This window comes from Leptinotarsa decemlineata, unplaced genomic scaffold (genome assembly GCF_025532065.1).
Source record: "Leptinotarsa decemlineata unplaced genomic scaffold, Ldec_3_MD MMD2_tig00026358_RagTag_RagTag, whole genome shotgun sequence".
Taxonomy (NCBI): Eukaryota; Metazoa; Arthropoda; class Insecta; order Coleoptera; family Chrysomelidae; genus Leptinotarsa; species Leptinotarsa decemlineata.
The window spans coordinates 5577597-5591806 of NW_027412703.1; the positions used below are offsets into that span (position 1 = coordinate 5577597).

General features: G+C 32.9%; 1 protein-coding gene across 1 annotated transcript; it reads right to left on the bottom strand.

The window, feature by feature from the left end:
• Positions 1–120: 120 nt before the first annotated feature.
• LOC141486530 (uncharacterized) lies at positions 121–1841 on the bottom strand. The gene is made up of 2 exons (XM_074184657.1): positions 1678–1841; positions 121–1603 (listed from the first exon to the last, which is right to left on the bottom strand). Exons 1-2 carry the CDS (start codon positions 1839–1841, stop codon positions 121–123), a joined length of 1647 nt encoding a protein of 548 aa, XP_074040758.1.
• Between the last annotated feature and the right edge of the window lie 12369 nt (positions 1842–14210).

Genomic DNA, 14210 nt, shown 5'->3' on the forward strand with positions numbered 1-14210 from the left:
GATAATTTATATAAGCGACTAGACTTTGGTAGAAATAGCTTTCTTTTTAGAATGGAAATTTTTTCTCCAAACGTTTCTTCCTGACACTTTCTGATCCATAACTTCATGGAATCTTCGATTTCATCTGCACTCAACATTTAAGTCGGTCGGTCTAGACAGTTTTGTAATCTTGACAACTTTTTTGAAATGTAGAATCCAAGCAGTAGATCGAATGAGTCGATTAAATTTCGAGAATCTGGATATATTGGGGAAGTCCATCGGAAGAACTAGACTATCATTAATATCTAAGAGTAGTATCAGATTGTCTTCAGTGGAGCAACGTGGTTCTTCCGGCCAATCAGTTTCAGGCAATTTTAGAAAATGTGGTCCAGAAAACCATTCTCCTCCTGGCAACAAATCGATATATTTTCTTTCTTTCGTCGCTCGATCTGCAACATTCAATTCAGATGGTAACCAATGCCATTGCAACAAATCAGAGTCTTCGTGAATTTTTTCAAGTCGACAAGCTACGAAAATCGGGAATCTTGTTGTTTCAGACCTGATTTGATGAATAACAATCATTGAGTCACTCCAGAAGTAAACTTTATCAATTTCATATTCCAGTTCCTTCCTTATAGATTTTGCCATTCTACATGCAAGCACTGCTCCTTGTGACTCCAATTTCGGGATGGTTTGTTGAATCATTGGAGCAACTTTGAATTTTGCTGCTAGAAATGAAATGTGGACTTCGTCATTTTCAACCATCCCCAAAAAGGCGACTGCCGCATATGCCTTATCACTTGCATTGGAAAATAAATGCAAATCAACTTTGTTGATTAACGTAGAATTAGGAAAGTAACATCTATTGATAGTGACAGGAGTATAATGTTTCAATTGGGTCAACCATTTCAGCCAGGTGTAGAAAAGTTCTTCTGTTATTTGATCCCAATCAATATGACTTCTCCATATATTCTGAATCAGAATTCCATCATTCATCATGAGAGGAGCAAGAAAACCAAGCGGGTCAAATACTGACATAACCGTGCGCAGTACTTTCCTTTTTGTTGGTACTTTCTCTACATGGCAGATTTCATCAGGGATTTTTTTCATGTTCAATATAAATACAAAATCGTCCGTCGTAGGAGACCAGGATATGCCCAGAACTCTTTCTAACATTTTTGAGTCCAGTTTCACATCTACTTGAGAATTAGTACGCAAGTTCTCTGGAATCGACTGCATTACTTCATTTGAATTACTTATCCACTTCACCATATCAAAATTTGCCTCTTTATGAACAACAATAACATTTCGAATTCTATCGATAGCTACATCTATCGTATGGCAAGAGTCCAAGTAATCGTCGACGTAATGTTGTTTCTCCATTGCATGGACAATCCCTGGATATTTATCTTCAAACGACGCTGCATTTTTGTTTTTTACAAACTGTGCTGCAGACGGAGACGATATTGCACCAAAAATCATCGCCTTCATTTCGTAAACATCTGGACTTTGGTTTCTCTCCATACCTCGCCATAAAAATAATTGTGCACATCTGTCTTCCTCGATAATTGAAACTCTATGAAACATATCTCTGATATCATTTCCAAAAGCAATTCTTCCTTGTCTGAATCGCCACAAGACAGATATCAAAGATGGAACGTAGTCAGGACCTTGGCAAAGGAAATCGTTTAGACTCACACTTTTTCAGGTTTGTTGATATTCGCAACCCCAAAGTGTGGACGATACCAGTTGTTTTTATTATTCTGAACTTCAGATGGATGTAACTTCCTGGCGTATCCTTTTTGAAGATACTCAGTAATCTTTGCAGTATACTCCTCAGCAAATTTGGCATCCTTGTCCATTTTTCGTTCCATACAATACAGACGATTCAGGACATTAGTTTTACTGGGCGGTAGAGTAAGGTTGTCACGTTTCCATAAGTGCCCTATTTCATAATGATTACCGACTTTCTTCAGAGTTCTTTACATGATCTCCACAGCCCTTTTGTCTTCGATTGATTTGATAACATTGTCTGATATTTTTACATCCAAAGCTTCAAGACGAAAATATCTTTCACCATTTCATGCAGTTTGTCATCATTCAAATGTTTGCAACAAAAAGTTACATGGGAAAGAAAGGTTTCAGTTTCAGTGGTAGGACCATGCACTGTCCATCCTAATTTACATTGAGGCATAATGGGCTGATGCAGTTGTGGTTGGATGATATTTCTTGGTACTATGAGGCCACAATTATCCTGACCGATCAACAGCTCCGGTTTAGCATTTCTTATTGATGCCAATAGATCACGGTCTAAATGAGGATATTTTTCGTTCAAGTTATCAACATCTATTACTTGAGATGGAAGTCGCAAATTCTGCACGGTTCTGACTTCTTTCAGCGTGAAGAATTTTTGTAGGTTTCTAGAAGCAGCGATATCTAAAGAAACCATTCGTGAATGATCTTCGTGGTGAGTTATTTCATTAGTCCATTGAAAACAGAGTGGAACAACCGCTCCTAGAAGTCGTAATCTGCGAGCTAAGTCTTCCTCAATCATGGTACAGGTTGATCCTTCATCAAAGAGTGCGTAAGTCGGAATATCCCCAGCTGGTCCTCTAAGAATCACAGGTGCGATTCGTAGTAGTACAGTTTTTGTTTCATTTCCTGAAGATCTACTATGAAAACTAGCACATAAATTGACTCACAAGATTTGCGATTCATTTTGTGATTGTTGATTATTCACAATATTATTTAGGCTTTGCAGTTCATTTTGTGATTGTTCATTGCGTAAAATATGAAGTAGAGAATGATGTCTACCTCTACAACCATCCTTACCACACCTCGATTTCAAAAAACATTTATTCGACATATGCCCAAATTTGAGGCAGAGGAAACATAATTTGAGGTTGAGAACATTCTTTCGTCTTTCATTCACTGATAAATCAGAGAATTTCGTACATTTTGATAATACGTGGTCTAGCTCTTTACAAAAAATGCACTTACTAGTTTTATTCTCCAAAAAACTATCTCTTTTTGAAATCATGACAGTTTCCCTTCTGATAGAATTCTTAGATAGACTATTTCTTTGAAAAGGATTACTGAAAGCGGCCATCGAGTTGAGCTCTTCTTCAAACCATTCAGAAAAATCTTCTAATGATGTTTGTATTCCCTTCAAATCACTTCGATGCTTGAATTTTCCCCATGAAAACTTTTGCATAGTAGGAAGCTTTTCTATAAAATTTGTTAACAGATCTGGATTGTAGAGATACAGATGAGAATTGACGTTTTTCATTGTGGTTACCATATTATTCACAACATTATAAAAATGAATCCATGACTCCCACTTGTCTTCTTTAACGTTACCAGCTTTTTTCGCCTTTTCTATCAGCGACAAAATTATCCACTCCGCTCTACCAAAATTCATTTCTAACATCTTGATAATTTTGGAGACGTTTCTCGGGAAATGAGATGAGCTTTGACAGTTTCTCTTGCTTTGCCCTTCAATGCCCGATTCGAACGGATCAAATTGTCTTCATCAGATAACTCAAGCTGATCTGTAGATCTTCTAAACTCATTGATGAAAATAGGCCAATCAGACAAATCGCCAGAAAATTCCGTGAGATTCTTCAATTTTTGTTGTGAAAGAACTTTATTCGTGGCATTCGCATTTTGTGCATATTGTTTGACAATATCTAAAAGCAGCTGGTTATTCTCTCCACCCCCAACAAAACTTGGAACATTGACATTAGGGGAAGATACAATATTAAACGATTCTGGTTGACTGTGATCCTTGTGAATACACTGTCTTGACTCTGTTACCCAATTATCGATAACATTTGGATTTGCATAAAAATGTTCGGAATAAGTTGGAAATTTCTCTTTTTCGTTCACCGAACTATTGGTTTCACTTTTATCGGCAATTTTTCTTCGTATTTCAGCTTTTTTTCGTAAAAACTGACGTTCTAGTTCTAAGGCTTTTAGCTTTTCCTTAGATTCTTCTTCAGTAAGTTCTCTCTCTCTTCTTATCAGCTCCATTTCCATATGTAGTCGATTTATACTTGAATTGTGAGGAGGAACGAATAGTATAAAGCGAATATTTGGTATGAACATAAACTCCAATATTTCTGTCAGTACGTCACAAAATATTTTAAGATTCCCACTGGGACACCTAACAGTTTATTGAAATAAATTTTTGGTTATTGCCTCTCCAAGAGATGCCTCATACTTCAATGTCCTTTTCTTTGCAATGGTTAGCTAGTTATAAATTTTTTAAAATTAGAGAATCTCTAACCCAGATGTCCACGCCACATTTTTGGTGGTCTGTCCTACAGAAAGAGCTCGCTAGAGTGAAGCCTGGTATATATATGCTGTTTACAGAATCTGGTTTTTCATGTATCTCAGTCAAACATAAAAAGTTTAATTTTTTTGTAAAAATATGTGTCGCAATGAAGTTCGTTTATCATGTGAGGATTAATGCTAACAATGTTGAGAACTAACAGATTCGGTGAAAAAGAATTACAGTCTATGTTTTCGTCGATTCCTTTTTCACAAACTCGAAAAAACGTTGTTCACATGCCCCAAAGGGCCATATTTTAGGATCCATAGCCTTCCTAAAATTATGTTCAAAAATTGAAATTTTAAAGGAATTGTAAATACTAGGGTATTTGGGAGTAATACTTTCACATTTTACTTCAGGAAAGTGCATTTTCCAGAGTTCCGTTAAATCATGAGACGAGGTCTACAGATCAATTCTGTAAACATGTAGATGTGTCAGTTTGGGGACACCTTTTACACGAGAATCTCCATCATAACTTCCAACAACCATTTGTCGTCTTCGCTTTCTTCCCATCGCTTTCTTCCACTGCCCATCTTGCTGGTTTTCCGTGGTGGTGTTAGATGATCCCGACGGTGTAGGTGTGACATTTCTATCCGACTTATCGGAGTTTATGTCAATATATTTTCTTAATTTCAGTGTATTTTCGACCTGGTTTATTCCATCACTCACATGTTGATGACTAATAAATGTTTGTTTATTGTTATTATCTATTTTCTTTTTGTTCGTAGTATCAGCTTTTTTTGGATGGTTTACTTTCGGCCTCATTTTTTGGATCTACTACCGAGTTAATGGCAGATGGTTTTTGCGTTGAAAGATGTGAATCTGTATTGACCACTTTTAGCAGATTTATATGATCATTCAAAATTTCTATTTGTTCTCGTAATTCATAAATTACGACGTGTTTCTGATGTATCATATATTTGAATAGATTAAAGTCTACCTTGTTATAGTCTTGGTCATCCATGGCATCAAAAAAATGTACCATATCACAGGCTTCGGTGCTCACACAGCAGTTTATCACATTGTTGCTGATGAATTTCACATTTTTTTGTTTTGCACAACTTGGGTGATATACGTTGTGACACTTTTCACATTTTAAAACTTGTTTCACGATAAATTGTTTGCATTTATTGCAATTATTGAGAGAAGTGTTCGACTGTACGTCCGTCTCGCCCGCCATATTGCCTCTGAATACTTCTGTAAACATATAAAGAATTTATATTCATTATCGGTGTATTGTTGTAAAGTAACATGGTTGAAAATCGTTTTTTTTTTTGTAAATAATTTTTAGTCAAGAATTTTGAGCAATTTTTAGAGGGTCGAGAATATTATTAAAGGCGCTGTCCCATGCTGTAATGCAGTAACTTAGGACAGATTCAGCTAAACTGCAATATAGAGTTATTAGATTATTTTTGGATACGATGTCCCTCAGATTGTAAAATTTATTCATTAGCAATCGAATTCTTTTGATCAAGTGATTAACATGTTTGTCCTACCTCATGTGTTGGTCGGAAAAAATGATGTCTTTGTTATTTCGGTGCATTGGCACTGTAGACTTGAGCAATCTGGTTTATGAATTTCAATTGTTTCTTTGATGGGTTAATGGTTACATCTAAGGGAAAATAAAGGGTAATAAATTTTGTTTTTTTGTATATTAATACTCAATTCGTTATTATTTAGCCATAATCCAATTTTCCTCAAATCTTTCTTGGCTGTGCAAATAGTGTCATTCCAGGTGTTGCCTTTGAAATTCAATGCAGTATCATTGGCATAACATATGATGTGACCTGGAAGTCTAATAGATCATCAGAAAACGATATGAAAAGGAAAGTATACAATTGGATTATTACAAAACACTTTGATCTGAATTTATTTTTACAAAATTAGTATTTCTGTTTTCAAACAGAAGTTATGGTGTGGCAAACATTTGATATACTTTTTATTCAAAAGAAATAACCAATTCCAGTTCTGATAATCGAGCCCGTGTGCGCATTTTCTGTAAAATTATCAATTTCAGATGATATGATTCAATGAATCGTCATACTTGTGTGAAAAATAATGAAGCATTTCCTCTCCCATCCTATGAAATATCGAGGAAAATATACATAAAATAACGAATTCTACCAAGAATCACGTTTTCCTACTTTCTCTGTTCATTGTTTTCCAAAGTACACAATACTTGAAGCGAAAATTATAGCAATTAAAATTTGTTATCAAGCGTTCAGTGAAGATTCACAGAACTGAAAAGCAATTGAATGTGCTCTAGTTTCATGCAATGTCCATACATGGTGATCATTTATTTGCTGTAACAGTATCAGAATGGAAATTATCGACAAGGTTTTGTATTCAGTCCTCCCAATATTGGAATCCTCTGATTATGATGAGACTTTACGAGCACTTTTGAAATCGAGAGTTTTTATATTTCCGAATAATGTTAAATGTTCAAATGAGAAATAAAAAAAATGTGAATAACTCTACATCAAATTCAAAAAATATGTTTTCTAATATTGAACATTCTTTTTTTTTTGGGGACAAACCACAAGAACTACAGGATGGAATTCCGCTATTCCTAAACAAAAAAAGTATTTTAACCCTGGTAAAACCAATTCACATAATATTCAATATTTCCTTGAAATCGTCGATCTTTCCAGATTATAGGAAAACCAGTTCTTTGAAACCTACTCATGAACGTGGATCACATAATGATATAAAAAATTATCGAGCAGTCTGTAATCAATCACAATTACCCAAATTGTTAGACAGCCTGATTACAAAAAAGCTAATATGGGATTGTAAACATATAATCATTGATCAACAACACAGATTCAGTAGTGGTAGATCTACCAGCAAAAATCTGCTAATTTATCAACACTATATAATAAATACGAAAATATACACCAGGTGGATTCTATTCACACAGATTTTTCAAAGGCATTTGACAGAGTAAACCACAATTTGTTGTTGCATAAACTAAACGCTTTGGGTATTCAAGAAAACATTCTGAAATGGATTGAAAATTATCTAGCCTGCAGAGTACAATTTGTGAAATATGGTAACTCAGTTTCTTCCTCAATCACAGTTTCATTGGGTGTACCACAGGGTTCTCTTTTAGGGTCATTGCTTTTCAACCTATTTGTAAATGACTTGAAAGATGTTATTCTTTACAGTGGATTTCTTTTGTTTGCTGATGACCTGAAGATGTTGAAAGTTATTCATGACTCAACTGATACAAAATTATCACAGTACGATTTATCTAACTTTTTTCACTGGTGTGATATAAATCTACTGCAATTAAATATGGAAAAATATCAAAAATTTACTTTTTTCCCTTTTTTCCAAAACAAAAATCCCATTAACTGGCCATATAAAATCAATCAATCAGAACTGAAAACAAAAAACACAATGAGAGATTTAGGAATCACTCTCCACCCAAAAATGTCAACCATTGACCTTGTAATTGACTCTGCTAGTTTTCAGTCATTTGTCGTATATATATATATATATATATATATATATATATATATATATATATATATATATATAAACTTGAGGTTATAGTAAAAAGTCGAACGTTTCGCTGAGAAACACAAACTTAGTACTTTTCTTTATGTAGAAAAGTATCACACATTGTTCGACTTTTTAGCGATGGGTAGTCAAGACTACCCATCGCTTTATATATATATATATATATATATATATATATATATATATATATATATATATATATATATATATATATATATATATATATATGTATATATATATTGTTATAAAAATATAAAATTAGAAGAGTATTTATAATTTAATTAATTTGATTCTTGATTGTTATTCTGATAGTTCAAATAATTTGAAATTTTTCTGTGATATCAAAATTCTTAGTGCTCCGGCAGATACCTGTCCTTACCTCTAAATCTTACCTCTATTCTTCAAGGTTGCTCAGCTCAATCGAAGCTCATGCAGCTCTCTTTCTCAGAGTAGAGTTCTTGGAAAGGTGTTATAAATAAAATTTTGTAAGTCTGTGTTTTTGAAAATGAAACTTTTTCTCAAAGTTAAAAAAAATATAATGAATGTAAAATTTTTGTAAATGTTTTGTCAAACCAAACTTAAATTACCCTAAAACTGCGCCAAAATACCTTATGCTAAGAAATGTTACAGTAAATGTTAAATTTGAAACAAAAATATTCTTAGAATTGTGTTCCGTACAGTTAAATTTACGTGTAACGGCAAATTAGTTACTTGAAAACTTAAGATGTCTGTGGTTCGTGCGTGGGAAACGATTCTAAAAATATTTGTGCTAAATGTCAGTGAATTTTTCAAATTTTCCTAATATTAAATCCAATAATAGTTCTTGTAAATAAAGTGATGAAGTTCGTTGATAAATAAAAGTTCAGAAGTTGTGATTTTCACACTGGAAGTTCCTTGTGACTGGAAAACTTTTGATTCGATTTGGAGGTTATGAATTGTTCAAGATTTTCAAAAAATGTATTCTTCTTATGGATTGGGAATTATAAATAATATTGTAATACCTCAAAACTGGTACAGCTTCCCTGGATTGGTTTTCCCTTGATTGGAATTTTGAATTCATCCAGACACTCTAAAATCTCCAGTAAGTATCCTTTCTTGTTATTATTATTTATACTCTGGCTCCTATTGATGGATTTATATTGATAAGAACATGCAAAACGGCCTTTCCTCTTTCTTTTCCTTTTTTTAATTTCTAACAGCTCTTCAAAAAAATTCGCGTCTGGACAATTCAAAAGCTTCTCTCCTCTCTGATTATTGATTCACCCCTGGCAACCAGACAAAATTTTCCTGCCTGCTGCTCTTCCTCACAATAATTTTGAAATTTCTTCAATTTTGACACTTTTCACTGTTCACACATATTATATTTACGATTTCTGTCACCCAATTTTCACTAATACTAATAATGATTAATTTTGATTACATTTCATCACATTTTGTTTTGAATTTTTCTAATTTTGAATCCAAAATTCATCATTTTTCAGAAGTTAACACCTCCTTTTCAATTTATTAATCTGATTGGCTACTCTTTAGTTGCATCCAAATCATGTACTGAGTGTTCTTACCATTTTTCAGATAAAGTTCCTAATGTCAGTGTTAATTGAATTTTTGTTATTAATTTGTAGTGTAAATCTGTTTTATTGTATGTTATTATGTTGTATTAATGTCTTTACTGTTTTCAGTGTATTTTTCCCGATGATTGATGGTTTCTGGTTAGTTGTGCTGTTTGGAAATGATCTGAAATACTCTAATACTGATAAGTCACAACTTTGCCTGATCTGGGCATGAACATTACTCCAAATTATACAGATAAGAATTTGAATAAAGGTAAAGTATCTGGCTTTCTAATAAAATTAAACATCTAAGAATAACTTTGATTTTCACAAACTTTCAACACTGAAGTAACAAAATATGTGAACTTTTAACATCAAATTATTAATAAAATGAAAAACTTTTAACATCGAACTATCAAAATAAATACAAACTTTTAACTTTTAACTACTAAAATAAATGTAAACTTTTAACTAATTAAAATTTGAAAATCTTTAACTTCGCAAACAGAATAATCTTATAAAAAACTTATCATAACAAAATATATATATATATATATATATATATATATATATATATATATATATATATATATATAATAGATATAGATTATTATCGAGTGTGTATGATATAGATCAAAAAGGGGAAATTCGTGGACAGAACACTCAAGAAATATGGAGGCAAACCGCGGACACGTGTTTCTGGCTATTGGCCTCATCAGCGCGGTGCAGCCAATTGTAAAGATGTACAACAACTGGTTACCAAAAATGAAAAAACATCACATATGCACGGTGTCAGCAACAAGAGCCAACCGCACATTTGTGGTTTCAATTAGAAGACCCAGCATTCCCAGGCATCATCTAACATCACCACGTAAACAGCTATAGCTACCTGCGTGACTTCCGGGTCCAGGATATAAATACATAAATATAGATTATTATCGAGTGTGTATGATATAGATCAAAAGGGGGAAATTCGTGGACAGAACACTCAAGAAATATGGAGGCAAACCGCGGACACGTGTTTCTGGCTATTGGCCTCATTAGCGCGGTGCAGCCAATTGTAAAGATGTACAACAACTGGTTACCAAAAATGAAAAAACATCACATATGCACGGTGTCAGCAACAAGAGCCAACCGCACATTTGTGGTTTCAATTAGAAGACCCAGCATTCCCAGGCATCATCTAACATCACCACGTAGGCAGCTATAGCTACCTGCGTGACTTCCGGGTCCAGGATATAAATACATAGATATAGATTATTATCGAGTGTGTATGATATAGATCAAAAGGGGAAATTCGTGGACAGAACACTCAAGAAATATGGAGGCAAACCGCGGACACGTGTTTCTGGCTATTGACCTCATCAGCGCGGTGCAGCCAATTGTAAAGATGTACAACAACTGGTTACCAAAAATGAAAAAACATCACATATGCACGGTGTCAGATATATATATATATATATATATATATATATATATATATATATATATATATATATATATATATATATATATATATCTGTTTAAAATCTGTTTTTCCGTTAACCAGCTGTCGCTCCCCTACGAACGACAACCCTCAGAAGTCGAAACTTGTGCGAGCTATATATATACATATATATATATATATATATATATATATATATATATATATATATATATATATATATATAATAATAATAATAATAATAATAATAATAATATTATTTTATTGGTTCTTCTGGATCATAACTCAATGATATAGAACAAGTCAGTGTAATATGATATAAATAAACTTATAAAAAAGAAAAAATTATGTACATATAGGACATGAACAGTTATGTAAAATTATATATTAAAACTTATAACTAGGTAAAATTATAATATATTAACATCCCTAGATGACAATCTCAATTCTTCAGTTATATTGATAAGTCATTTATAAACTCTTCAATGGAGTAGTAGGCTTTATCAATCAGAAAGTTTTTTAGGAACGGTTCAAATTTTCTTAGTGACATTTTTCTAACATGATTTGGCAATTTGTTAAATAGCCTGACACCCATGAATATTGGACTTGATTCTGATCTAGCCAGTCTATGATTTGGTATTTCTAACAATGTTGAATTTCTTGTGCTGTAATTATTTTTGTTTAAGAAGGTAAAAGGTCGCCGATCCGATTTTACAAAAATTAACAGCTGGTACATATAAATGCATGGGAGAGTTAATATTCTTAAAACTTTGAATATATCTCTGCAGCTAGTACGTCTATTTACACTCTGAATGTTTCTGACAGCTCTCTTCTGTAAAATAAATACCCTTTGTGCCTCACGTGATAGGCCCCAAGCTACTATACTATATGAGATTGTTGAGTGTAATTGGGCATGATAGTACATGAGTACCACCGACTTATCTATAATTTTACTGAGTTGATAGATACAGTAAAACATAGGCGTTATTTTTTTACATATTTCATTAATATGTTGATTCCATTTACAATCTTCAGTGAGAGTAAGTCCTAGAAATTTTATTGAATTCACCTGTTTCATTAAACCGTGCTGTGATTTTAACAGTAAACTGTGATCATGACCATTTGGGGCATAACTAAATCTTAGGAAGGATGATTTTTTATCATTGCAGATTAATTTATTGCTAGAAAACCAGTCCTGGGCTTTTAAAATTTCCCTGTGTGCCAAGTCTACTGTGGATGTAACATTCTTACCACTAACCAGTAGTGTTGTGTCATCCGCATACATTACAAAATTTCCTTCAAAGTCATTGACATAAATTATATAAAGTAGAGGTCCCAAAATAGAGCCTTGTGGTACTCCAATAGTATACTTTAAACGTTTAGATTGATACTGATCTATTTCAACGTATTGTGTTCGATTTTGGAGATAACTTTCAAACCATCTACGTGAGTTTCCCCTAAAACCATACTTTTCCAATTTGTCTAGTAGAATTCTGTGGTCTACAAGATCAAATGCCTTACTTAGATCTAAGAAAATACCCAGAGTTCGATTACCCATATCTAGACTATTACATAGCACTTTTAGTAGTTGAACGTCCCTTTCTAAAACCAAATTGATTTTCATTGAATAGCTTATGAAGATCAAAGAATGAAACGACTGAATTTGACACCCATTTTTCATAAACCTTTGCAAAAGCACTGGGGACAGTAATGGGCCTGTAATTTTCAACTTGAGTTTTATTTCCATTTTTATGTATAGGTTTTATTTTTCCAATTTTTAAACTAACTGGGTAAATACCTTCTTCCAACGAGCAGTTGATGGCAAAAGTTAGTGGGCCTGCAATAAATGACGAACACTTTTTTAAAAGATTAGGACTTATTTCATCATTACCAGTAGATTGAGAGGATTTTAGGTTTTTGATGATATCATTTATTTCTGGTTCTGTTGTTGGTTTAAATGAAAAAGTATAAGGATTGAAGTATCTAAGTGTGGGTTCTTCTGATGATTCTTCAACATTGCTAGCCAGTAGTGTGGGTATGGTATTAAAATATTCAACAAAGTGATTTGCTACATTCTGGGGTGCCTGTACAATATTGTTATCAATAGTTAAGTGAATTGGTTCCAACCTCCTTTTTGATTTTTTGCCTGATCCTATAATAGTCCAGCCGTTTTAGATTTATTTTTTGCGTTTGCAATTATGCCATTGTTATATTGCTTTTTTGATACATTCAATAGATGTTTATATAACTTTTTATATTTTTTATAATATTCTTTGGTATCATCATTTCCGTTTAAGGTTAGCGTATACAGATATTTTAATTTCTCTCCAGAAATGAGTAAACCTTTAGTTAACCATGGTTTTCTTTTATATGATGCCTGTTTTTCTTTTACTTTTTTTAGAGGAAAAGCAATGTCGAAGTAATATTTAAAAGTTCGAAAAAAGATCTCAAATTTTTCGTTTGCATTACCCCCACACATATACATATCATTCCAATCTTCCTGCCTCAAAAATGAGATAAAGTGTTCAATATTAAATTTATTATTAAGGTCTCTAAATTGCTGTCGAGGTTTTGTTTCTGTAATTTCATGTGAGTTGGTATCAATATAGATCAGTTGAGCATTTTGATGATCACTAAAATAATTATCTACTACTGTACTCTTATATAATTCATAGTGAATGTTTGTGCAGATGTTATCCAGGCAATTATTTCCTCTTGTTGGGGTATTAATGGTTGGTATGATATTATAAGAAGTTAGCAGATCTGTTAATAAGTTGAGGTTTTTCGATTCATTGAGAAAATTGATATTAAAATCTCCACATAATATTACCTTATAGTTTTTGAATTTTACAATTGAATTTCGGAGCAGTTCCTCAAGATTTTTGATAAAAATGTCAAAGTTTCCGTTTGGGCTTCTGTAAACTGTTATAACTAGGCTATTTAACATGCCTTTGCCAAGTGTACCTGCCTTACATCTGATTGCTGTCACCTCTAAATCCATTTCGACAGAATTAGTTTTTACTATGTCAAAATTTATATTGTTTCTGACATATATAGCTACCCCTCCATGTATAGATTTATCCCTACAAAAAGAGTTTGCAATCTGAAAACCCTCTATTTTTAGAGATGATATACTATTGTCTCTGGCCCAGTGTTCTGATACACAAAATATGTCGCAATTATTGTCTTCTAAGAAAATTTCAAAATCTAACAATTTGTTACTGAACCCTTGTACATTTTGATGAATCAAAGTAAAAACCTTTGAAGTGGATAAATTGACAATGTTTCTGTTTTTATGAGGTAATGTTGTTGAAGTGTATTTGCTGACTAATATGTTTGATGTGATTCTTGGAACTTCGTCTATGGATGGTGTTCTTGG